The sequence below is a fragment of the Salvelinus alpinus genome, chromosome 38 (assembly GCF_045679555.1).
Source record: "Salvelinus alpinus chromosome 38, SLU_Salpinus.1, whole genome shotgun sequence".
Classification (NCBI taxonomy): Eukaryota; Metazoa; Chordata; class Actinopteri; order Salmoniformes; family Salmonidae; genus Salvelinus; species Salvelinus alpinus.
The window spans coordinates 10187019-10214492 of record NC_092123.1 but is presented as its reverse complement, the minus strand read 5'-3'; the positions used below and the strand labels follow the sequence as shown (position 1 = coordinate 10214492).

The 27474-nt window shown below is 44.1% G+C and overlaps 1 protein-coding gene across 2 annotated transcripts; it reads right to left on the bottom strand.

Annotated features, from left to right (window-relative positions):
• Positions 1 to 87: 87 nt before the first annotated feature.
• On the bottom strand, positions 88 to 27223 carry pdxkb (pyridoxal (pyridoxine, vitamin B6) kinase b). 2 transcript variants are annotated; one of them, XM_071387221.1, is made up of 11 exons: positions 26789 to 27219; positions 21239 to 21293; positions 15831 to 15935; positions 13836 to 13919; positions 11058 to 11092; positions 8969 to 9054; positions 8199 to 8244; positions 5893 to 6004; positions 5622 to 5758; positions 3707 to 3773; positions 88 to 3503 (listed from the first exon to the last, which is right to left on the bottom strand). In XM_071387221.1, the coding sequence occupies exons 1-11, from the start codon at positions 26876 to 26878 to the stop codon at positions 3385 to 3387; spliced, it is 936 nt and encodes a 311-aa protein (XP_071243322.1). In that variant the 5' UTR covers positions 26879 to 27219; the 3' UTR covers positions 88 to 3384. The 2 variants fall into 2 exon arrangements, 1 of the variants encoding a protein (XP_071243322.1); XR_011673068.1 differs by lacking the exon at positions 88 to 3503 and adding an exon at positions 5034 to 5166 and having other exon boundaries at positions 3717 to 3773; positions 26789 to 27223.
• Between the last annotated feature and the right edge of the window lie 251 nt (positions 27224 to 27474).

Below are 27474 nucleotides of genomic sequence, written 5' to 3'. Positions count from 1 at the left end.
AGTTTCAGCCAACTATGGACTTCCTTGACCGGCCCCTTCCTTTGGCAGTGTGTTGATACTCATTATTTACAGAAAAAAGCAGGTGAATATAATATAATCATTACTTTATTTTTATTGCATCATAACATACATATTATATATTATAAATGTGGATTTGTACACTACAATCTTCATTGTAACATGTTATAAAATATTCAGGCTCAAAAAACGAAGCACTAAAAACTTTACCAAACAGTTAATACATTTCATTGTTTGCCCATTGAGAAAAGAAAATGTAAAAAGAAAATCTTCAACATAAGAACAAAACAAAAGAAGAGCCAAGCATAGACTGGTCACTGTTAAAACCACTAAGGGACAGATACAGTTACAAAGGCAGGGGGTAGTAGGGGGCACTCAGTTGTGCTTAATGCTGCATTCGTCACCAAGTGAGAAGTGGGAATTTACCACATACAACTGGGAAAAATCCACTTGAACGGCCCTACAACTGGTAATTACTTGTGGGAAACTTGTCCACCATCCTGAGCTCCTCTTTCTCCTACATGCTGACATCATCTACTAAGGATATAAACTCGAAAATAGCATTTCCGGCAGTTAAATGCAACAAAACATTATTTATAAAAAATCTATTAATATGGTTTTTGAACACTATCATTTGTTTACAAGCGTGACAGCTATACTTTTAGTTTATGGTTTTCGCAGCTTGTTGGCCATTAGTCAATCAGCGTTTCTCGACGAGTTCAAAGCAGGAAATTGCAACCAACTAGTTTTTACGACTTCACAACTTGTAAATTCCCACCTCCCACTTGGTCACGAATGCTGCATTAGTCAAAGATCTCCCTTTCTGTACTGACATCATGGTTAATATTCTAGTGTTGCCTACTGTTTCTTGTATACACATGGCAAGAGTACATGTTATGATACTTTGCCAAAGGGACTATTTTAGGATAGAGTCAACACTACAGCAAACACAGTGGTCCAAACAAAGAAACATCTTTTATTCATTTTTTATATTTATTTAACCTTTATTTAATTAGGCACTACCTTGAATCAGATGGGCCATTCCAAAATCTCTTCTTCCCTAATATTCAGCCAATAGCACGTGCAGTAGTGGTGAAACAAAAACAAAATGGGTTAAGGATGATTGTTGACATGTAATGCCCTACATGGGCATTTTTTCTAGACCAAGACACAAAATGTTGCACACCATTACATGTCAACAATCATCCTTAACCCATTTTGTTTTTGTTTCACCACTACTGCACATGCTCTTCGCTGAATGTTAGGGAAGAAGATACTTCGGAATGTCCCATCTGATTCAAGGCAGCGCCCTCAAATATGTTTCAGAAATTGGCCATATCTTTAGCACAGATTCATGATCCACAGTACATGACATATTTATACATATACTATATATATGTATAAATAACATATATTTTGTAATCCACCGTGAACTATCCCTCTACGTTTCCCCCAGGGAATGTGCTAAAACATTGCTGCAACAACAGTCAATATGTTGTTTCCATGGTTTCCCACAGAATACTGGGGGAGCTGAAGATTTAGTTATGTGACCAGACCCCATTTTGCAAGGCAACCCACTTCAGACCAACATATACATATATTGTCCGAAGACACAGATAGCCTCGACCATCCAACTCCCCCAAGCTCCTACTCAAAGTACACACTCGGACCACTCAATGGCAGTTTTAGGTGCTTCCGTTTTGGAGTTCAATGCCCACATACAGTATTTGGGTTCAAAAGCTGGCACAGCCAACAAACCTCACCACCACTGACTTAGTCAGCAGCTGGGTTATTCCTACGACAGCACCGGAAAGGCTAGTTTCTGGATGATAAGTCATTGCTTCTCTTATTTTTTTCCCTTTTTTAAAAACTAGTTTCCCCCCACCCCCACGCCCTCCCCTAAAACCCCCAAACCCGATTACAGAGGAAATATACACTTACATACATGTACATACTCTCACACACACACGCAAACACACAAATGTACAGTAACGCACAGTTGGAACATAGATTAAACAGTTCACTGGTTTCATGAAAAGCTGAGGAGTAAGTACATGTCAGTCAGAGCAGAACTAACCCCTGATTGGTCCTGCACACGGACACTCCCCCTGTCTGAGGAGAAATGGTTGTAACATAGCATCACCAGAAAGATCAAATCGGCTTTCTCCACATTGTCCATTCTTCAGAACAGAGCGTAAGATATGGAGAGTTCCCCACAAAGCAGGGGCAGACAGAAAACTTACAGCAAGTTGGCTAAATAACAGGATTCATATTAACTTTATTGCAATTTCATGCCTGTTTCAGGAAACAGACAGTTTGGCACTCTCTAACATAATTTGATTTCACAAGTTTGGCACAGACAGAGAAACCATATCAATATTATATCTGCTCAAGATATGTAAATATACAAATACATAAAAAAGTATATGAATGTTTTGCTTAATTTGTATGTATAAAATGAACAGTGTAGATTATCCTTGCTAGTCTTGCAACCAATTAAGAACAAAATAAAAATACAAACGTATGGTCATTCCAATAAAATTGAAATTTTAACACACAAGGGTCATACATCAACAAATGTTGAAATGATAGATCTCCAGCATTTCACACATTGTAAATAACAAACAACACACAAAAACATACAACCACAACGTTAGTGACGTGCTTACAATGATCATACACTGATCATGATCTAAGCACTGAACATAGGACAATTGATTTAAGAATCAACATACCCAAAACCATTGTCCTGTTGTGACATGAGGTAAAACGTTTAGAAACCACCACTCAAATAAGTGCCTCAGATTCTATCCTATCCCTGATCAGTATTCTGCCCTCAGCTGTGCATATATTTCACAAGGCTTGATTGATTGACAGATTGTTGATTGGTTGATTTTTGCAGGCCAGATATAACCTCGGCCTAGGCTTTAGCTAGCCTGGGCCACCACATTGCCACCGTAGTTAGCTAGTGCTGCAACTCCAATAAGCCCTGGGATGCCTGGCCTTGGAATAGTCTAGGCCTGGGTTGGCCTGGGCTGGGCTGTGAAGCTGTGTGTGCAGGACAAACCAAGAAGTTAGGCGAGCTCAAAGAGGGAGTGGGAGAGATGAAGAGAGACCGAGAGAGACCAGGTTGTCGAAAAGAGGTGTCTGAGGTGCAGTAGCCTCCACCCCGGCCCACTCAGGTCTTCCCCTCCTCTGCTCACCCCCGTCTGTCCATCCATACCCTGCTAAGTCTCCTCATATGGAAATGTTGTGCTCTGTAAGAGATTTCTAAGGCAATGTCACATTACAGATCAAAATGTACAACACCTATACATTGTGCGGTTGTGGCGCGGGGGGGGTGGTGGGAGATGGGGGGTGGAGTCTTTATAGGGTTAGGACAGTAGCCTCCATCACGATGGCGGGGTCCTCAATGTCCGCTTTGCTCTGAACCATTCTCAGCTCCAGTTGAGGCGGGCTGGGTTTTCGGCCAGGCCCTGCTAACTCTGAAAGAGAGAAAGAGAGAGAAAGAGATAGAGAGAGAAAGATGGAGGGGGGAAAAAAGAGGAGAGAGAGAATCACCCAGCGAAAGAGAAAAACAAAGACAGAAGGAGCAAGTGAACGCTCGAGCGTCTTAAACACAAGCGCACACACACACACACACACACACTTCTTACAGCGAGTAAAACGATGCTTGATTTTGTCTTACCGTGAGCATAGGAGATGGTCCTCTTGATAACGTGATGCATCACTGAGAAAGTCTTCTCGCACGCAGTCTAACAGAGAGAGAGCGAGAGAGAGACAGAGAGAGAGAGACTTGTTTGTCAAAGCAATGTTGAAACTTTCAAAGGAAATTAAGCTGCCATCCCGATCTTTCTTTTACAATTGCGGTTTAAAAATCCTAGGACTGAGCACCCCTTCAGTGGTCCAGACAATTTTTGAAATATTGGTAAGAGTGCCAGCATACCCCAACTATCAAGTTTGACCTTACCTTGAGAATTTTTGGGGGGGAAGTTTGAATGGTTGGAACGTAGTTGACTGATTGATATCACTATTATTCTAAGTATGATGCTGACAGTATCAGTGGTGAGCTTCAGCTATACAAGAGAGCGCTATAAAACCTAGAGGGTGCACCTCCAATCTATTCTATTGATTGCTTCTATGACAGCATGGGCAGGGCCATGGAGGGCCATTACTATCACACACCGGGGTGAAGTTTCCCCTAGATCTAGGATGATCTTCCCCTTCCCCAATCTTAACCATTAGTGGGGGGAAATGCAAAACTGACTCAAGATCAGCATGTAGGGCAGTGGTCACCAACCGGTCGATCGCGATTGGTCCATCTCCAAGCCATTCCTAGTCGATCACCAAACATTTCTGTAAAAAACCCAAGGATAAAGCCTGCGTTCCTCTTTAAAAAAAAATTGTTTCATGCTGTTGGCGGTAGGTGCACTTGATTCAGCAGCCCTAGCGCCGGTAAGGCAAAGTGTTACCATTATGAACAATTTCGTGTGTCTGAAGGTAGAACTCCAGCTACCGGGCAGACCCAGAGAGCAAATCAAGTGCACCTATATGTCTACCGCTAGCCAATCACATAGCTAAGATCTCCGTGTCTACAGTTCCCTTGCGCCATAGACAGTAAAAAGAAGCCTCGAACGCACAGCAAAGTTTGTAATGTGAGATTTAAAAACTTTTAAAATCATGACTAGAGAGAGACTCAACGAATACAGCAAAGTGCTGATGTTTTTAGAAGTAAGTAAGTTCCTGTTTAAGTTGTTATTTAGCACTGTCAACACTTTGTTCAACACTTTTATGAGTCATTAAATGTGTGTTCTCCCTACTTCCACTCACACTACAACCAGCACTGCAGCTGCAATAAATGAGTATCGCAAAGTGTTTCGATAAGCTTGCGTTGTTATTATTAGCGGCTTGTGTCTTTTTTTAAATCAAGGAATATTTCATTTTCTCTGGTCATAGGAGTAACAACATGAATTGGTGCATGAGGCAAAAATAATGCAGTGCGACTTAAGTTTCACCATCAGCTGGAAGACAGTGTCCCCTTTCCGAGCGGAGGGAGGGAGAGAGGAGGGACGGTGAGTCGGGAAAGAGGCAGCCTCAACGCTGCTCCCTCCCTCCCCTCAGATTGACCATCAGATGCAGGCCATCAGTCTAGTAAAAAAAAAAAAGACCAAATTATTATGCTCACTCAGCTGTGCCTCACAAGGAATACAACAAATTATCTATTACCAGTGTGATCATATACCTACATTTAAAAATGTAAAAAAAAAAATGTAAAAAAAAAGATAATTTAAAAATGGACCTGAGAAGAACAACATTGGCAGGGCAATTGAAGCATTGCCAATATGCAGTGATAATGTATAGGGCATATAGCCTACTGCACAAACCTCATTACTACAGAACTGTTTTTAATTGGTTAATGTTGCATAGGCGTACGTTTTTTGAAGTCATGTTTTTAAAATTATCTGAGCGGTAGATCTCGGCTTGCATTTTGGTTGGTGACCAATAGTCTAGGGGCAACTTCACCTTCCACCTTACAATCACAGTCTTTTGTGCCAAAATGAACCCTCTAGGTTTTATAACTGGCTTTAGTACACACTGCAGACCTTGAGGTCGTTGGGGTAGTGGTGAGTCCAGGCCAGCAGCATCGCAGCAAACAGGTCCCCTGTCCCCACAAACACAGCGTCCACCTTGGGGATCTCCATACGGACCCTCTGGGTGGACTTGGTACCATCAGGCATCACTGGAGATGCAAGAAGAGGAAATGTTACACCAATGACCAATGATTCACAGATGGGACATAAAACCATGACAGTTACATCAATTACTCATTGTCATTGTTAGCTTGCCCACTCTTGACCACACACACACACTTACACGTCCTCTGGCTGCCCAGGGACACAAGGAAGCGGTCACCCAGACGCGAGGGCAGGTCAGAGCTGGTGATGACCACCGTGTCAGGACCCATCTTGTGGAGCAAGTCCATCACCTGGGGAAGGAGGCAGCAGCCAGGGGAAAAAGGTCAACTTCCTGCTACATTTAATGGTGCCACCTCCCTATTCAAAATCAACTACTTAAAAAATGCACCCTTCTGTGCAGGGCCATGGTTGAGTTGGTGACACCCAGCACATATTCATGCCTCCCCAGCAGAGACAGGGCTTCAATCCCCGTCTCCACCCTTCTTGGGAATACAGATATGCATCTGTTGCTCACAGATACCTAAAAAAAAAGGTAGGGGCGTGGATCAGAAAACCAGTCAGTATCTGGTGACCACCATTTGCCTCATGCAGCGCGACACATCACCTTCGCATAGGCTGTTTATTGTGGCCTGTGGAATGTTGTCCCACTAATCTTCAATGGCTGTGTGAAGATGCTAGATATTGGCGGGAACTGGAACACTCTGTCGTACATATCGATCCAGAGCATACCAAACATGCTCAATGGGTGACATGTCTGGTATGAGTATGCAGGCCATGGAAGAACTGCGAAATGTTCAGCTTTATTATCATGCTGAAACATGAGGTGATGGCGGCAGATGAATGCCACGACAATGGACCTTAGGATCTCATCATGGTATCTCTGTGCATTGAAATTGCCATCGATAAAATGCAATTGTGTTCTGTGTCCGTAGCTTATGCCTGCCTATACCATAACCCCACCTCCACCATGGGGCACTCTGTTCACAATGTTGACATCAGCAAACCGCTCACCCACACAACGCCATATACGCTGTCTGCCATCTGCCCAGTACAGATGTGAAACCGGGATTCATCCATGAAGAGCACACTTCTCCAGCGTGCCAGTGACTATTGAAGGTGAGCATTTGCCCACTGAAGTCGGTTACAACGCCGAACTACAGTCAGGTCAAGACTCTGGTGAGGATGACGAGCACACAGATGAGCTTCCCTGAGACGGTTTCTGACAGTTTCTATTCGGTTGTGCAAACACACAGTTTCATCAGCTGTCCAGGGGGCTGGTCTCAGACGATCCCGCAGGTGAAGAAGCTGGATGTGGAGGTCCTGGACTGTCGTGATTACACGTGGTCTGCGGTTGTGAGGCCGGTTAGACGAACTGCCAAATTCTCTAAAACGACGTTGGAGGCGGCTTATAGTAGAGAAATTAACATTCAATTATCTAGCAACATCTCTGGTCGACATTCCTGCAGTCAGCATGCTAATAGCACACTTGAGACATTGTGTGTAACGGCTGTCTAATTCCTCCTCGGATGAGGAGAAGGAGTAGGGATCGGACCAATACGCAGCGTTGTATGATGACATAATGAATTTATTAATACAAGACGAAACACGAAAAACACTTGGAAAATTACAAAACAACAAAACGACGTAGACAGACCTGAACTTGAGAACTTACATAGACACGAAGAACGCACGAACAGGTAAGACTAGCCAAACGAACGAACAAACGAAACAGTCCCGTGTGGTGACACAGACACAGGAACAATCACCCACAAACAAACAGTGAGAACAGCCTACCTTAATATGGTTCTCAATCAGAGGAAACGTCAAACACCTGCCTCTAATTGAGAACCATATCAGGCAACACATTTAACCCAACATAGAAACACATAACATAGAATGCCCACCCCAACTCATGCCCTGACCAACTAAACACATACAAAAACAAGGAAAACAGGTCAGGAACGTGACATTGTGTCATTGTGTTGTGTGACAAAACTTCACATTTTAGAGTAGCCTTTTATTGTCCCCAGCACAAGGTGTACCTGTGTAATGATCATGCTATTTAATCAGCTTCTTGATATGCCACACCTGTCAGGTGGATGGATTATCTTGGCAAAGGAGAAATGCTGACTAACAGGGATGTAAACATATTTGTGCCATTTCTGTGCGTATGGAACATTTCTGGGATATTTTATTTCAGCTCATGAAAAATGGGACCAACACTTTACATGTTGCGTTTATTTTAGTTCAGTGTAATAAAGCGTAAAACCTTGAGGAAATCACAGCTCTGTCACGGAAGGCTTGGTGAAAACAATGGGGTGGATGCCATCCGCTTACTTACATATCAGTGAATACCTCAAGGAAGGAAGTATCCATTTTATTGGTATTCAAACATGGCCCATGGATTATGGACAAAGTTTGACATGACTTGAGGACAACTTTGCAACATAATATATCTGTTGCATGTTCTATGGTAAGACTCACCTCCACTGCATCTTTCTCTGTGCTAATGTTCTTCCCTGTCAGGAGCCTGGAGGACAAACACGGGCACATTAATAAGGTCACACACACACACAAACACGCCCACGCTAATTTAACCTTGACACCAGAGGAGGCTGGTGGGAGGAGCTATAGGAGGACGGGCTCATTGTAATGGCTGGAATGGAATAAATGGAACGGTTCTAGTGGCCATACTGAGAGACAGTGAGCAACATGTACGCTATCATCTCCAAGCTATACGACTGAGACTATCATTAGACTGTGGAAACACTTCAGACACAACGCACAGCATATTATTATTCATCTGTCATTCCCTGGGTATCCACCAGAGGGACCCTGTGCACCAGTAGAACTGGGATTGCAGTGATGAGCGGAGGAGGTGGTTTAGAAGTAGGGTTGAAAGGAGCGAGGGGAGAAGCAGTGGAGCACACACAAACCAACACAGGAAAAATGATGGAGGAATGCAGACAAAAAGACAAGCAGACAAACACAGAGAGGAGTGACTGGGTATCACTCAGCGTAGCAGCCATCTTACTGACATGCTACACGCCATACATAGGCCTTTGGTGTGTCTGTATATCAGTTGATAGGATATTGAGTAAAATGACATCAGTGTAGCTGATTAGGATGTGGATGAGGCTTAGTGACAGCGATAGTAACATATACGATACAGTCCCTGTGGTGATTTAACTCTCCGTCTCACACACACACACCACACACACACACAGCAGCTGTATAGGTTCACTATTACTCACTCCGCTTCAAACTGATTGGGTGTGATGATGTCGGCCACTGGCACTACCTTGTTCTTGTAGACCGGGTGCAGGTTCTCAGGAACGTACTGGAGACAGGAAGAAACACATCAGTACCGGTGAGCAGCCACACACACACACACACACACACACACACACACACACACACACACACACACACACACACACACACACACACACACACACACACACACACACACACACACACACACACACACACACACACACACACACACACACACACACACACACACACACACACACACACACACACACACACACACACACACACACAGGGTGCATCTCAATCACCTGAAGTGGCTGCCTCTCCTCATCAGCCCTTATTTATCTACACCGAGCTGAAATTGCTGCCTAGCTCAGAGCAGAGCAGACGAAGAAAAGGGGACGAGGAAAGGAAGCAACTTTAGACTACTGAGATGCATAACAAGGAAAGGATGGATGTATTGAGTAAATCAGAATGATGAGCACAACAAGTATACACACCATTTTCTCAATGTCTCTATATACATCAACAAACATTATGCATGTATGCTCTTCTGCTCTCTCTACCTATCAAACACACACACAAATACTAGTGTACGCACACTGTAACATGTACGCACGCACGCACACACGCACGCACGCACAGTGAGTCACAATCGAGCAAATTATTCCGCATAATTCTCTCTGTACAGACAGCGAGGGCAGCTCCGCTCATGCTAATTTCATCTGTCACTGTGAAATGAGATGCGGTCTATCCTTCCCCAATCCACCCTCCACAACACACACACGCACACGCACGTCACACACACACCCACACCTTGATGCAACAATGACATCATGTCGACTGATACCTGATGCTCAGCCCATAAAGGTAAAGAAGAGATTCCAGTAAGAGAGGGGGAGCGAGATAGAGGGAGAGAGACAGGGACAGGAAGTGACACAGGGAGAAACATAGAGGGAGAGAGACAAGGACAGGAAGTGACACAGGGAGAAACACAGGGAGAGACATAGAGGGAGAGAGACAGGGACAGGAAGTGACACAGGGAGAAACACAGGGAGAGACATAGAGGGAAAGAGACAGGGACCGGAAGTGACACAGGGAGAAACACAGGGAGAGACATAGAGGGAAAGAGACAGGGACAGGAAGTGACACAGGGAGAAACACAGGGAGAGACATAGAGGGAAAGAGACAGGGACAGGAAGTGACACAGGGAGAAACACAGGGAGAGACGTAGAGGGAAAGAGACAGGGACAGGAAGTGACACAGGGAGAAACACAGGGAGAGACATAGAGGGAGAGAGACAGGGACAGGAAGTGACACAGGGAGAAACACAGGGAGAGACATAGAGGGAAAGAGACAGGGACAGGAAGTGACACAGGGAGAAACACAGGGAGAGACATAGAGGGAAAGAGACAGGGACAGGAAGTGACACAGGGAGAAACACAGGGAGAGACATAGAGGGAAAGAGACAGGGACAGGAAGTGACACAGGGAGAGACAGACAGAGAAAGGACAAGGGATAACAGAAAGTGAAAGTGGCGTTCTAAGTCCGCAGTCACATTGTGATTTTGTGTCTGAAAATTTGCCAGTGGTTTTCCAACGGACATCGGAGATCGTTATCCATCAAAAAATGCTCAATATGCCTTTTTACGTACGCAGCTCATCCGAAAATAGTTGACTTGAATTGAACTTTTGCCAGACAGACAAAAACAGGCAATTGATGAATGCATATAGGATTTCTGTTTATGTGTCTCAGTGTGGCTGCGGTCTTAGATTTAACTCATTGGTCAGGTAAAGCTGAAGGTCAGCGTTGACCCACTGAATGAGATTGAGCAGGAATAGTGACATCACTTACTAGTACCATCTGATCCCTCATTAAACACACAGTAGTCTCTGGTGGCCTCGATTATGTAGGATACATACCTACCACTGTCAAGTGTGGTTTCAAATCCCACCCACTCTCTATGATGAACTCTTCCAATCTTTCCCACTATTATCTTTTCATGATCTTTTCTGCTCTGTTTAATAAAATACAGGTAGCGCAACACAAAAAACACAAAGTACTCACCATGGAGCCATGGTCCCCCAGCACCGGGTCACACACTGAGAAGGCAAACGAGAACACGCTCAATCTCTAACACAGATCTCTCAGGTTTTACACAGACATTACAGATGTTTCGTATCGAAGTTAAGCTGACCCAAGATGTCTTCGGATTATGTTCATCGTCAGCTAATTACGTCAAACACCTGGGTCGTATTCACTAGACGCCAAACGGAAGATAACGGGACGAAATGGGGATGGACTACGTGGACAAAGAAATTCCTGTTTTCATTTTCCGTTGCAAAACATTTTGCTATGTTGCGCACTAATGAATACGACACTGCCCTCGGAACAGACTGTAAACACGCGCTACAGCGGTTTCATTCATCCTGCTCCTACATGTTGTTCAGCTAATTTCCATGGAAATGCATGGCCGTTATTAAATGATGTCAACTTTAATCTTAGTTAGCAGCTTAATGAAGAATGATTTACTTGGGACTCGCTGAAACAGATACAGCTGTCCTGTCAGCGCTTTTTCTAAATGCAGCAAGGGCTTAAGGCGTCCGCATACTTAGGTTCAGCTTGGAGAACTCAGTTAGGCGAAACAAACGTCTGAGCTCGCATACTCCCTAAAGACCTTTGCTTGAAAAAAGGGGGGAAAAGCAGCAATATCACTGTTGTTTGTCCCTATTGAGCCACCATAGCAACAACATACCCAGTAACTCTTCCTCAAAATAGGCAAAATTAATACAAAATACAGTGCATTCGGAAAGTATTCAGACCCCTTACCTTTTTTCACATTTTGTTATGTTACAGCCTTATTCTAAAATTGATTAAATAAACATTTTCCTCATCAATCTACACACAATACCCCATAATGATAGAGCATTTTTTTTGCTATTTAAAAAAATATATATTTCTAAAATAACTTATTTACAGTATTACAGACCCTTTGCTATGAGACTTGAAATTGAGCTCAGGTGCATCCTGTTTCATCTTTGAGATGTTTCTACAACTTGATTGGAGTTCAACTGTGATAAATTCAATTGATTGGACATGATTTGGAAAGGCACACACCTGTCTATATAAGGTCCCACAGTTGACAGTGCATGTCAGAGAAAAATACAAGCCATGAGGTCGAAGGAATTGCCCGTAGAGCTCCGAGACAGGATTGTGTCAAGGCACAAATCTGGGGAAGGGTACCAAAAAATGTATGCAGCATTGAAGGTCCCCAAGAACACAGTGGCCTCCATCATTCTTAAATGGAAGAAATTTTGAACCACCAAGACTCTTCCTAGAGTTGTCTACCCGGCCAAACTGAGCAATCGGGGGAGAAGGGCCTTGGTCAGGGAGGTGACCAAGAACTCAATGGTTCCTCTGTGGAGATGGGAGAACATTCCAGAAGGACAACCATCTCTGCAGCACTCCACCAATCAGGCCTTTATGGTAGAGTGGCCAGACGGAAGCCACTCCTCAGTAAAAGGCACATGACAGCCCGCTTGGAGTTTGCCTGTAGGGACCTAAAGGACTCTCAGACCACGAGAAACAAGATTCTATGGTCTGATGAAACCAAGATTAAATTCTTTGGCCTGAATGTCAAGCGATACGTTTGGAGGAAACCTGGTGCCATCCCTACGGTGAAGCATTGTGGTGGCAGCATCATGCTGTGGGGATGTTTTTCAGCGGCAGGGAATGGGAGACTAGTCAGGATCAAAGGAATGGCGCAAAGTACAGAGAGATCCTTGATGAGGATCTGCAGAGAAGAATGGGAGACACTCCCCAAATACAGGTGTGCCAGGCTTATAGCATCATACCCAAGAAAACTCGAGGCTGTAATCGCTGCAAAAGCTGCTTCAACAAAGTACTGAGTAAAGGGTCTGAATACTTATGTAAATGTCATAATTCAGTTTGTATTTTTAATACATTTGCAAACATTTAAAAAAAAAAAAACTGTTTTTGCTTTGCCATTATGGATTATTGTGTGTAGATTGATGAGGGAAAAAACGATTTAATCCATTTGAGAATAAGGCTGTAACGTAACAAAATGTGGAAAAAGTCAAGGGGTCTGAATACATTCCAAATGCACTGTGAATCAAGGTAAATCATTAATTGGGCAGTTTTTGCCGAGGAAGTCTTAGTCACGCAATTTTACATCTGACTAAGATGTTTGGTGCAGTATTTCTCATGTGAACAGATTACATGAAAACTAGTCGTCTCTTGTTGAATGACAACACTTCATGTTCCCACACCTACTAGGAGTAGTACTGTTGACCAATCACAGACAAAGGGGGCTGGACTTCAGCTACCGAACTTCGGCTTGCCTCAGGAAAAAAAAATTATGTGCACAAACAGCCCAAAAAGAACCCGCTGAAGACCAAAACAAACCTAATATTGTCATAATATATGCATGAACTGTCTCGACTGGGAAGCATATGGTAAGATTTATTCCACATCAAGCTTGTCATTACCCTGAAACCCGGATGAAGGCAGCTTAGCTGTCGAATAACAGGTTATATTAAATGTATTGCTTCGGAGCCATGAGTGTGAGGCTTTTCTTTGCTTTGCTTACGTGTCCTTACGCTTCTACCAACTCAAACCTGAAGACGATGATACAATAGCTAGGGCCAGGAGTTTTTCCAGACCAGTTCTCCCAGGTCAGGTGGTCAGGAAAAACTCTTGGCCCCAACAATAACCCATACAGGCATCTTGAACTTGTGATCAGCAGTGGTCGAACCCCACCCTGTTGATTTGAACAGATGTGTGAGACACACACACATAGGGGTTGACATAGCGAGGGATACACACCATACACAAGGTTAGGATTGGCCCTCTTCAGCTCTTGTACGATGTCCACAACCATCTCCAGAAAGGAAGTGTCTCGAGTGTACCCTGAGGGGCGAAGAGGATTCTGGGTCAAAACAAACTCCTCAATGTCTCAATAAAGTTTTATACAGTTCACTGCAGACAAAACCAACCCCTCGTCCAGGGCTCTAATGAGAGGATCGGGGATCATGGTGTGACAGTGAGGGTGTCAGTGCTTTCTCAGAGTGGACACAATTAACAGTGTGTGTGTGTGTGTGTGTGTGTGTGTGTGTGTGTGCGTGCGTGCGTGCGTGCGTGCGTGCGTGCGTGCGTGCGTGCGTGCGTGCGTGCGTGCGTGTGTGTGTGAGCAGGACCTGCTGACGCTGCAGTGCTGGCTGTACATACAGTATGTGGGAGATAAGGGCCAGAAGAGAGGAAGATGATTCAATGGGAATGCTGATGTCAGGCTTGTTTGTGTGTGTGCCTCACTTTTGTGCTCGGCCACCAGGCTCTCAGTGAGGGAAAGCCGATGTCCTCATGGCTGATTTAAACACACAGGGGCTAACTGTCTTGACACCAATTCCCTTCCTTGCCCCTGACCCTAGATTTGTGCCAATCTGAAGGGTCTGGATAGGTATGAGTATAAATAATGACACACTGTTTGCTTAGCGACTACCGCTTCCTCCTAATTTTGGCTCACACCGAAGCCTCGAACCCAGGACCTCTGCCTTGCAAACATACGTGATCGCCCTCCTGAAGCTAGCTATTTGGCAGCGCAAGTGGGGACACTTCAGGCTAAGGAGTGAGTTTCACACATCCCCATGCGCTATATACGAGCAGTGTATTAGTTGAGCTTCCACCTTATTTCTTACTTTTGACCGATCTGTAAATGACACAGATTTAGGGCCACGGGAAGAGTTGGGAAAAGGGAGCAAATTGGCACGGCTAGATTCTAACTCAATCTCCTCTTATTCAGGTTACCCACTTATAGGATGATAAACACAGAGTACTTCATGCCATGTATCTGACCGCAGATACATCTGTAAGTCCCATTTGTAAGCTATGTTTCTTGCAGACAAAGTTTCAACTGACAAACCTAAGAGTCTAGTCAGGGTGAACCTTTTCATTGTTGGTGATATACAGTACGTAGCCTAACTGCTGTTTTTTAGCAGTACTTAAGTCTCAACTACTGTATCCATGATATCTACTCTAGTGTGCCCGTAACGATTACTTCCACATGTCTAGCAGTCTTGTCTTAATAAAAGAGTTGAACAGCCAATAGTCTGCTTACTAGAATGTAACATTTCACACCTCGACAGATTCACAAGGACTCGGAGAGAATAAAACCGTGACCTTCACTCTCTCCTCTCCTCTTCTCTCCCTTATTGTCTGCTCCCTCTTTCTCTCGCTCTCCCTCTCTCTTCTCTTCTCCCTCTCAAGGTGATAGGAGAGGAGACGTAATACATCAGGGAGTGCCGGCGTTTCTGTTCCGTCTCTCTCTCTCTGGGCCAGGGCTAGTAGAGCACGACGGCTACCACAGAACAGTGGCTGTGGGTTCTGCCTGCCTGGCAGCCTGACTGACATTAGGTCCTGTAAACCCTGCAGCCCGACACCATCTCTGTCTGGGTGACCTCATGAGGCTCATGTCCATCAACTGCTTCCTGTGTTCTCCCTGGGAAGCTGCAGAGGGAGCTGAGGACTGACGAGAACAACATCTGTCTGAAGAGAATGTATGCCTCGACCAGAAGCAGGCACTCTATGAAGCTATTGACTTAGCTAGCCGCTCTCTATGAAACATTTCTTCAGCTAGCTAACTATTATCTCCTTTTTTCCCTCGTTTCTTTCTTGTCTGTATACTGCAATTCAGCTTGTAGCAGCGAATGTGTACAAGACCGTCTAACCAATCATGAATAAATACTTGATATAAACTAACAACCATCCCCAGTCTGCTAGCACTGCCGCCGCTAGCCTTCACTTCTTTCTGTGTGTGCGTCTCACCTGTGAGAACATAGTCGTAGTGGTGGACGTTGTTGAGCTTGATCCCCTCGTAGAGGACGTGTAGCTCGTCCGCGGTCAGCACCTGGCCTTTCCAGTGGGAGTAGCCTAGGGACAGAGGTCAGGGGTTAGAGGTGAGGGGTCAGGGAGACAACTCCACAACAGAGTGACAACACTTCCCCTGTAATGGATTGAACAATGGTGAAAACGTGCTCCACCAATGCTTTGAAATCTATGACGGGGATTGAGCCAGTGCAACTTTGGGGAAAGTGTGGAGAATCGGGACGCAGTCAGAACAACTGACAGTTCACAACATAGGCTAGTATCTTCATTCATCTCTATGGTTTAAATGATGAAAACAACAGTTAACAGTGCTGATTTCTTTTCTACACAGAGGGGGCCTCGAGAAGCCCCCAGCAACAGTGAGACAGCTTCTCAGCAAAGGGGATGGGACATGGGGCATGTTAGTTGCCGTCAGCTCCCTCAAATGCAAAAAAAAATGTGCGGGGCTGTGGGGGCAACCAGCATTTTGTCAGAGACCAGTGTCGCTGCCGCAGGAATTGTGATGTCACACTTCAGGTGAGTCACCCAGCAGATCACATGGTGTGGTGCTGGTTGCCTAGTAACAGGCCAGAAGAAAGCCTGAGGGGCTGAGAGCAATAAAGAGTTGCCGCTGCTCGTCTGTGTGTGTGTGTGTGTGTGTGTGTGTGTGTGTGTGTGTGTGTGTGTGTGTGTGTGTGTGTGTGTGTGTGTGTGTGTGTGTGTGTGTGTGTGTGAGTGAGAGAGAGAGAGAGATAGAGGGGGAGGGAGCCAAGGAAGGAGAGAAATCTTTGTGATAAAGGCTGGCTCTGTCGTCATCATTTTCTGCTGTCGCAATTGCATGATTCGCTGCTGGGGAGAGCATTTTCAGCTCGTCACAATCCAAGACACACAAACACACATACACGTTTTCTTCAGCATGTGCAGAGTGAAGAAGAGATGGACGCTGCGTATCCTTCCCCACTGGGAAGATAACCGCCACTGTGTTTTGAGCTGAATCTACCCATCAGGCCCTGCTTCTCTTTGCCCCCCTAAAGCTAACACAGAGAGACACTTACACACACACACACACACACACACACAGCAAAAACATTGAAAAAATACTATTGGGCATGGGAAAAGACAAATGTTCCATCCTAAATGGTACTCATTCCCAATATAGTGCACTACTTTTGACCAGAGCCCTATTGCCACTATAGGGAATAGGGTGCCATTTGGTACACAACCAGAGATGAAACTGCAGTAGCTAGCCTAAGTCACTGACATAATTCAAGTCTGAATCTTCCTCATTGCAGTAATGTTTGATGTGTGATGAGCGGAGTGACCCTTATGACAGGAGCAAGGGTTTTGGCCTCCATTGCTATGATGTTCCAGAATCCAAACACATCTTCAGAAACTCAATGAACTGTGTGTGATTGTGTGCTCATGAGAAAACTACCACTGAGTTAGTAGATACAGTAATGGTCCAATCGATATTGCATGTTCCTGTCTCGAAAGAAACTACAGTAAAAACCCTTAAGAAGTAGTCAAGATGTGGCATTCTCTCATCCTTAGCCAAACTGGAACTGCTTACAAAGGATACGTCTGAGCCAATCCTTTTCAAAAAGAAGTTTCCATTAACCCAGTGCAGGGACATAAGAATGGCAGCTAACAACAAAACAACCGGAGGAATGAGTCTGATTTAGGTGGCAACAAATGTTAAGGCATTCGAAGATGGATCATTCATGAGCGATGTGTATGGGCTCTTTTAATCGTTGTGCACTTTTTGGGCATCATGATGTTCCGATAAATCTGTATTTTTTCCCTTTATATTGACAGAGAGTCATGCTGAGACCAAGGTATCTTTAACAGATGAGCCTTGTATCAAACACACATCTCTACACATCGATATAAACCAATACACAAAAAGCAAATGCAATCATTGAAAACAAACGCATTCTTCAGTAAAACAAAATCCTTCACTAGCCGTCTGAATTGCCCCTAGAGGCACCAACTCTTTTTTGTTGTTGGTGCATTCAAAATAACTTAAACCTGACCTTAATAACAAACTTAAGCTTAAATAACTCAGAGCACGTGTCAAACCCATTCCACGGAGGGCCGAGTGTCTGCGGGTTTTTCGCTATTCTCTTGTACTTGATTGATGAATTAAGGTCACTGATTAGTAAGGAAAACCCATCACCTGGTTGTCTAAGTCTTCCCCTGACTCAGAGGGATCACGTAAACTTCCGGATTTAAACACGGTTGATTTGTACTGCTGGACTGTATGCATTCGGTTAGGTGTATCAAAGCAAAATGGGGGACGTTTACCCAATTACCCAGAAGCTGTTGGAGCGTGGGGAGGCTAAGAGGACACAGTGAGTTGTGTGACAAGTGGACAGAGAGGGCTACGGGACTAGCATATAGCATGGTGAGGACTGAGGGGCCAGGGATTAGCTTGGGCCCCAAGCCCAGAGAGGAGAGCTCTAATAGGGGTGAGGATAGCAGGACAGTGCCTCCCCTCGTTGAACACTACAGAACCTTCTAGATAAATGTTTACCGTTATTTAACCAGGAAAGATCTTTGAGGTTAAAAACCTATTTCGCAAGAGCGACCTGGCACATTCAAATGGATGAGGTCAGCACAGCCAAACTGGCTCTTTGACACGATGCTGCTCTCCAGGACATCTGCCCATGAATGAACACTTAGCAAGAACACCAGCGGGCACACGAGGCTGACTGATTCATACGTTGACTGACGCGGTGCAATAGGTTGGGTCATTCCCCAAACGTACGTCAGATACACACAGTGTACTTATCCCTCTGCTCTCTTTTAATCTCCCTCACAATCACGCACTTCCTCTCCGTCTTGCACACGCTGCTCATCGGGCTTTCCAGACGGAGCGACAGATGAAGTGAGAGACGGAAACCGAGAGGAGCCTCTCAATTAGCAGTCACTCACACGTTTCTTTCCCAGACACACACGGACGTGCGCACACACAAACAGACTGGTGTCTACCATGTCATTCGCCTTCAGCTCGAAGACCAACGGCCCCCTCCCGTCCTCCCTTAGGTGACCCTGTACAACTACTGTACTAGGCTATAACAGTGTCCACAACCCCAAAACATTTGGCACACTTGTTACATAACTGCCCTAGCGGCATCCAGTGCATTCTGCTGTCACTATTGACATCACAGTAGAGCTGGAGTCCCTCTGAAGATTTCCTCTGTGGTGAATGTGACGGCAGGTGACTGGGGCCGCCGGCAGGTGACTCGTGCGGCAGGGAGGCGTGAACAGGCAGCGGAGTGATTGGGCTGTGATTGGCGTTGCCTGGAGGCAGCATCCAAAATGACGCCATATTCCCTACATAGTACACTACTTTTGACCAGAGCTCTATAAGCCCTGGTCAAAAGTAGCACACGACTGTATATAGGGAATAGGGGTCCACGGGTGGGACATAGAATCCTTGGATATCTGAGAGAGATTACTGTGAGACTGACTGCTAATCTCTGGCCCATCGCTATGGGACTCAGTGTCAGGGTGTCCCTTCCAAATGGGGCTCCTGTAACATTACTTACAAGCCCTTAACCAACAATGCTTTAAGAAGTTTTAATAAAAAAATTAAAAAATAAGTGTTAAGTAAAAAATATATAAGTAATAAAAAAAATATTTAAGTATCAAATAATTCAGTAGCAGCAGTAAAATAACAAGCGAGGCTATATACAGGGGGTACCAGTACAGAATCAATGTGCGGGGACACATGTTTGGACCATGATAGTTTGTTGGTGATGTGGACACCAAGGAACTTGAAACTCTCAACCTGCTCCACTACAGCCCCGTCGATGAGAATGGGGGCGTGCTCGGTCCTCCTTTTCCTGTAGTCCACAATCATCTCCTTTGTCTTGAACACGTTGAGGGAGAGGTTGTTTCTAACCTCCTCCCTATAGGCTGTCTCATTGTTGTCGGTGATCAGGCCTACCACTGTTGTGTCATCGGCAAACTTAATGACGGTGTTGAAGTCGTGCTTGGCCATGCAGTCATGAGTGAACAGGGAGTACAGGAGGGGACTGAGCACGCACCCCTGAGGGGCCCCCGTGTTGAGGATCAGTGTGGCGGATGTGTTGTTACCTACCCGTACCACTTGGGGGCGGCCCGTCAGGAAGTCCAGGATCCAGTTGCAGAGGGAGGTCTTTAGTCTCAGGGTCCTTAGCTTAGTGATGAGCTTTGAGGGCACTATGGTGTTGGACCCTGAATGACTAGAGCGGGCTAACACAGTCTTATGGCATACAAGAGACCCAGGTTCAAACCACAGTTGATCACATTGGTGCTGTAACCTGGATGGGTTTATGTGAGGCGCAGGAGGAGGTCAAAGGGGAGGAAGTGTAAAGGAGATGCTTCATGTAAGCTTGCGTCATGAGTAACCTTGTCTGAGACCTGATTATTTGTGTAGGCTTAGTGGGCTAACACAGTTTAGTAAGGCACAGAAGACCCAGGTTTGAACCCTGTTGGGAACACTTCTCAATGAATAACCCAAGACACACCAGTGGCACTGAAGATGTCCACAAACGTGTTACTTTATTAAGTAACTCAAAGGCCTATTAAGCAGGGCAGGTGTGTGTGTGTGTGAGAGAGAGAGAGTCAACAAGTGCAGTAGCCTATACTGTAGTGTGGCTCAACAGCGGCCTCTTGTTATGCCATCGTTTCCGTTTCTCTCAGACCACCTGCACTGTCAGCGTGTAGGCTATCCCCCAGTCAGATCCCATGTAGAGCAAAATACAATCCTGAGACTGTGTCCTGAACTGGCCCAGACAGACAGTTAATCTTCTCCACTTAAGGGAGGACAAATTGTACATGTGGCGTCACTTCAACCATTACAACCAGTGACACTTTGTTCCACCCAAGAACTTGTCTGATAACTTGACACAATGAGGAATGTGACACAAAACCCATATCTTTTCATCACACTTTTCCTGACGTGAGCCTGATCAACAGCTCCACTTTCAAGATGGAAGAAATTTTGTTTCGTGTGAGAAAGGTTGATTGCAGTCATAGTGGAAATATAATGGTAGGTTAGGGGGAGGCAGGTAGCTTTAAGGGTATATGAAAATGATTAGCTTACCCAAAATATGTTAAGATCTTTAAGCAATGATAGTAACGGTACCAAATACACTGTTCTTCTCCCAAAAATGTGAAATAGTTTTCTTTCAGGAAGGGTTAAAAAAGACAGCAACACATGGTACTTTTATACTTCTACTTTTATAAATTCCAGGCAATTCATAAAGATCACCAAATTCCAATTCCACATTTTCTTAATTTAAGACGATTGGAATTTCAGTGCCTGACTTGACTAAAATGTCAATAGAAATGACCCCAACCCTGCTCTACATTATATGTACCTGTATGATTGGAGAACTGTACCGAGTTGATTGAATCCACCTCAAACCCCAGCACCTGTGGAAGAGACAGACGGAGCATTAATCAAAGCATCGGGCAGAAGACGAACAACGTGGGTAGCACAGGAGGTTGGTGGCACCTTAATTGGGAGGACCGGCTCGTGGTAATGGCTGGAGCGGAATAGGTGGAATGGTATCGGATGCCATTCCATTTGCTCTGTTCCAGCCATTATTATGAGCCGTCCTCCCCTCAGCAGCCTCCACTGGTGGGTAGGTTAATCACTTAGGCCCCTCAAACTCAACTCTGGACCTCGAAGCCAGTTCCACTGCTTTTTTCCCATTGTTCCCCTCTAATCAGAGACTGATTTAGAACAGAAAACCAGCAGTCGCCATAGCTCGTAGGGTAAGAGTTTAATACCCCTGATCTAGGCTATACAAAAGGCCAGATTTAGAGATGTGGTGGTCCGTTTAAAAATGTAATTGAACCAGCCCCCAAAAGGGACACCCCCCCCCATACATTTGTATTATTCCACAACTAAAAATACATTTTTCGTAGTGTTTAATGCATGCAATTCCGAAATGTATTGTACCTATAAAGCTGTTGAGTCAGTGACTAACAGTGAGGGTCTCCGGGGCTATTGGGGCCCATTTAACTTGAAATTAAACATAGCTAAGTCCACCTCATATGGTAGAAATAGTCCACAAAGCAAGAACAGCCCTAAACGTTTCAAATTACCAGCCATTTTACTTATATTTGGATTAGCAGTTTCAGATACCTGCACAATAGGGTTCCTGTTAGACTTCAACTAAAATTACAGAATGTACCTGGTGGAAAGCCTCATGTTGACACGGACTCCTGCACTGTATTGAGCAGGCTACCCCAAGGGCATGTTTTTTTTTAACATGACTTGACCTTTCTATAAATAGAAGGCAATGGTTTTGACTTAGAGTACCCACACTAATAGATTTCACTTACATGACTTCACATGCAACAGATTGATATAACCAGTGGCAACCTGTCATTTTGAGCCCCACATGTAGCCTCTAACCTGTTTCAGAGAAATGTCATCATCACTTTTTTAAAGAGGTTTCATTGTCTGCTTATATGCCCCCTTCATTTATCCTACGGTTCTGACTTGGTGTCAGAAAGCAAAAAACAGACCATGTTTGTATGCGGCTTTATTAACTCAATAATCATTTTTTACATTGTTTGCAAACTGATATGTGACACGTATTAATGCCAAAATAACATGCAACATGCCTGTTTTGCATTAATATGTGTCACATATCAGTTTGCAAACAATGTAATAAATAAATATGTCGTTAATAAAGCCACATACAAACATGGTCTCTTTTTTGCTTTCTTGAGAAGGCAGCTCCAAAATGCAGGTGTTTCAGCCTAACTCAGTGCTTTCTGTGGTGGTGGTGGGGCAGCCCGCGGAATATACGGAGGGTAGGGGTTGGTAATGTTCTCTAGTTGCACCGTGATTGGCTCAGTGTCCAGTCAGTAATGGGGACCCTACGTCACTACGTCAGAGCTTGAAAATTCACGCACCTTGGGTGCTGCCATAGATTTACAATAGAAGTGCCCATCCAAGAAGGCTCAAGGTCATTGGCCACAGATAAAATGACGTCAAATCACGTTATACAGTACCAGTCAAAAGTTTGGACACCTACTCATTCAAGGGTTTTTATTCTACATTGTAGAATAATAGTGAAGATATCAAAACTATGAAATAACACATATGGAATAATGTAGCAACCAAATCAAAACATATTTTATATTTGAGGTGCTTCAAAGTAGCCACCCTTTTCCTTGATGACAGCTTTGCACACGCTTTGCATTCTCTCAACCAGCTTCATGAGGTAGTCACCTGGAATGCATTTCAATTAACAGGTGTGACTTGTTAAAAGTTAATTTGTGGAATTTCTTTCCTTCTTAATGTGTTTGAGCCAATCAGTTGTGTTCTGACAAGGTAGGGGTGGTATACAGAAGATAGCCCTATTTGGTAAAAGACCAAGTCCATTATGGCAAGAACAGCTCAAATAAGCAAAGAGAAACGACAGTCCATCATTACTTTAAGACATGAAGGTCAGTCAATCCGGAACATTTCAAGAACTTTGAAAGTTTCTTCAAGTGCAGTCGCAAAAACCATCAAGAGCTATGATGAAACTGGCTCTCATGAGGACCGCAACAGGAAAGGAAGACCCAGAGTTACCTCTGTTGCATAGGATAAATTCATTAGAGTTAAATGCACCTCAGAATGCAGCCCAAATAAATGCTTCACAGAGTTCAAGTAATAGACACACCTCAACATCAACTGTTCAGAGGGGACTGCGTGAATCAGGCCTTCATGGTCAAATTGCTACAAAGAAACCACTACTGAAGGACACCAATAATAAGACAAGACTTGCTTGGGCCAAGAAACACGAGCAATGGACATTATACCAGTGGAAATCTGTCTTTGGTCTGATGAGTCCAAATTTGAGATTTTTAGTTCCAACGGCCGTGTCTTTGAGAGAAGCAGAGTAGGTGAACGGATGATTTCCGCATATGTGGTTCCCACCATGAAGCATGGAGAAAGAGGTGTGATGGTGTGGGGGTGCATTGCTGGTGACACTGTCAGTGATTTATTTAGAATTCAAGGCACACTTAACCAGCATGGCTACCACAGCATTCTGCAGCGATACGCCATCCCATCTGGTTTGCGCTTAGTGGGACTATCACTTGTTTTTCAACAGGACAATGACTCAAAACACACCTCCAGGCTGTGTGAGGGCTATTTGACCAAGAAGGGGAGTGATGGAGTACTGCATCAGATGACCTGACCTCCACAATCACCCAACCTCAACCCAATTGAGATGGTTTGGGAGGAGTCAGACCGCAGAGTGAAGGAAGAGCAGCCAACAAGTGCTCAGCATATGTGGGAACTCCTTCAAGACTGTTGGAAAAGCATTCCAGGTGAAGCTGGTTGAGAGAATGCCAAGAGTGTGCAAAGCTGTCATCAAAGCAAAGGGTGGCTACTTTAAAGAATCTAAAATATATTTGTTTAACACTTTTTGGATTACTACATGATTCCATATGTGTTATTTCATAGTTTTGATGTCTTCACTATTAATCTACAATGTAGAACATAGTCAAAATACCTTGAATGAGTAGGTGTGTCCAAACTTTTGACTGGTACTTTATCTACCGTAGCTTTGATTGGACTGATCATCAACCTTTCAAAATCTTAGCTAGCAAGCTAGACAAGCGGTCATCATCATGAATCAAGTGGACAATCTACTGGCAAATCATTTTCAATCCTTGTCATTATGAAGAGAAATTATAGATAAAACGTATTTGTGCTCCTCGGCCATTGGACATAAACATTATACAACAAGTTGGAAATCGCAAATTCAACAATGAGTGGTTTGGAAGGAACCAGTGGCTAACTGAAAGCCTTGCAAAGCAATCACTAGCCTACTATTCAGTGGAGAGGGTGTGTGGTCCAAGTTTGGGTTTTAGGGTCTCTTTTCCAAGCTTAAAAGGATAAACATTCACATGCAACACCATGGGCCAGGTTGAATACATTGGCCATGCTGTCAGCCCAGCATGACTTCTGCCACATTCAAAACAACTGGAAACTCAGAACAGGACAATCTCAGACTTCAGTAAGTTCAAGACAACTGGGAACTCGGTAAAAAACGAGCTCCGACTGGGAAAAAACGTTTTGAACAGTCATCCAACTCAGAATTCCAAGTTGGGAACTCTGGCCTCTTTCTTTTCGACCTGAAGATCACTGACGTCATGAATCAACCTTGTTTTGTTTTTCTAGAGTTCCCAGTTGTCTTGAAAGCACCATAAATCCAGAGAATGGAAGACTTTGATGACAAAATTTGCCCACAAGAAGGTCCGCTGCACCACCTTCCTGTTCAAATGATTGCAATACAACGAGGTGAGTCCAAAAATGTGTTGTATGATGCTGAATAAATTATGTCATATGCCAGGGAGATATGTATACTGTAGCTAAGCAAGTAATACTAAGTGTATGTTGTGTAGTAAGCTGTTAGTAGCCATTGTGCCTCACCCTAATAATTTGGCCCCTTTCCCCTCATAACTTAGCCTACTGTTCTGATTTTCTGGTGCACATGTAGCCTTTAGCCTGTTTTAGAGAAATGTCATCATTGAATATTGTAAGAGCTTTCATTGTCTGCTTAAATGCCCCCTTTATTTATCCTACGGTTATGACTTGGTGTACAGGGATAATACTGTAAGAATGGCCCATGTTCTGAATTCTGTCGCTGTGCATTTCAAAAGTGCTGAACAAATAGTTATATTGACTACGTCCGTCCAGGCTCGCTCATTAATGTCTTATTCGAAATTACGGATTGCCTCTTGTCCGCTTGTCGCCCCCTTATGCCATAGTTTGTACATCTCAATTGTCAGTTAAATCCACATTCATTTAAGCAAGTCAGCCATATCAGCTATGTTTTTACAAAGGCAGTAAATGAGGCTGAATGAACTGTTTTGCTGCCAGACAAGGCTCCGTTGATAGCCAGGTGTAGCGGTGGTAAGGATTCACTCCATGGTGCTGAAAAGAAAGCTCTGCTGTTGGGACAGCTTCATGTGGGCTCTAACAGTTTGTGGGCCTCATTTGTTACCGTCATAGTGCAATTAATGTATTGTTTAGTGTTGTGTTGTGTAGTGGTTTTGCTGGCATGTATCCAAAAAATGTGGGGAGTTTGCCCCACCATGATGTACATGCTAAAATCGTCAGTGAATATAAACAATTGAAACAGGAGGTACATCCTTTTAGTGAATGGTTTTTGGCCTCAGGGTTTAATCAAGATAATTATATTACAAGCTCCTGTCTCCTCTTTAGTGACGTCAGTGAGAGGAATATATGCTAAGTCGCTCTGGATAAGAGCGTCTGCTAAATGACTTAAATGTAAATGTAAATACGCCAGTTATCCATGCAGAATCTCTCTGCTGTCTTTCTTAACTGATAGGACAGCAGAAACAGAGGATTCCCAGCTAATTGAGGACAGCAGAAACTGAGGATTCCCAGCTCATTGAAATGCCTTTACGGTCATCATCTATGACAGACCTGTACATTTGGATGACAATCAACTGTCCATGGTAATAATGATCACCATGGTACCCAAATCACAGCAGTGTCTAATGTGATGAGGAGGATGAGAAAAAAGAGGATGTCATGATGGTATTGATTATGAGGAGGACGAGGGTGAACGGATGACACACTATTGATGAGATTGCATTGCTGCAAGAGTAAAATCTGTGTTGTGCCTAATCTGACAGGCATGATCATGGAACGAATATTCTCGCCATAACAATATGTCTGATGATTGTTACATGTAAAATATACTATCATCTCTATTTCCTTTGAGTGTTCAGGGATTGTCATCACCTTTGCGAGCGCCAAAAGGATATTTGCCATGTGACCTTTTGCTACCTGCAAGCGTGCACAATTGTCTCTTCTCAATAAATAGAATGAAATACCGTTACATTAGCTCATCAAAACATTGTATCAGAATAGAATAGATTCCTACCTGTAACGGAAATGATGCCGATTTATTGCCAACATATCCCCTGACAACATGACTCTGAATTGACAATACTCTGCATTCCATTTCGTGCATAAAGTTATAATAAAACACGCTACACAATCCGCGCAAAACAAACGCAGGTTTTGTGTTCAGGGCTGCACGTAAAGCAGCGATCCCGAGTCCACAATCCAAGGTGTTTTCAGTGAGGGTAAAATCAGAATCCAGCCACTAAACTGAAGGACATGGAACCCACACAGAAACGCTCATTGACGAGACACATCTTTATTCCTCAGGCATTCGTGACGGGCACCTAAATCCACTGACATCACAAGCGCAATAATGGAACGGACGCGACAGCAATATTGTGAAATAGAAAAAAGTGTGTTGCTTCTATGCAAATCACCCGTAGTCCTTCACGATGTTATATGTGGATTTCAAGGGCAGGTGTTGTGCGCACACAGGAAGCAGTGGGCTAATTCGAATGAAATGAATACAGATGTTATAGGTGGAGCCCAACATTTGTAGCCAGGGATTTTGTTACAATATAAGTATTAATGGGAGCAAAGAACCCTGTCTAAAAGGACTGTAATGGGAGCGAGCAGAGCGAGGATTCTAGGCATTTCTTTGGAGCAAGAGGCAGTGTGGGAATCGGGTTGGGGGTCCTTCATTCCGTTACACGTTATGGTCAG

Bases quoted from the DNA above. Each gene is read 5' to 3' on its own strand.
- pdxkb (XM_071387221.1), bottom strand. From the start codon at position 26,878: ATGCACGAAATGGAATGCAGAGTATTGTCAATTCAGAGTCATGTTGTC. The intron at 15,936-21,238 runs GTACATATAATG...CTCTGTCCCTAG, and splicing joins ACAGTTCTCCAATCATACAG to GCTACTCCCACTGGAAAGGC. The intron at 6,005-8,198 runs GTGAGTCTTACC...CTCCTTCCCCAG, and splicing joins CAGAGAAAGATGCAGTGGAG to GTGATGGACTTGCTCCACAA.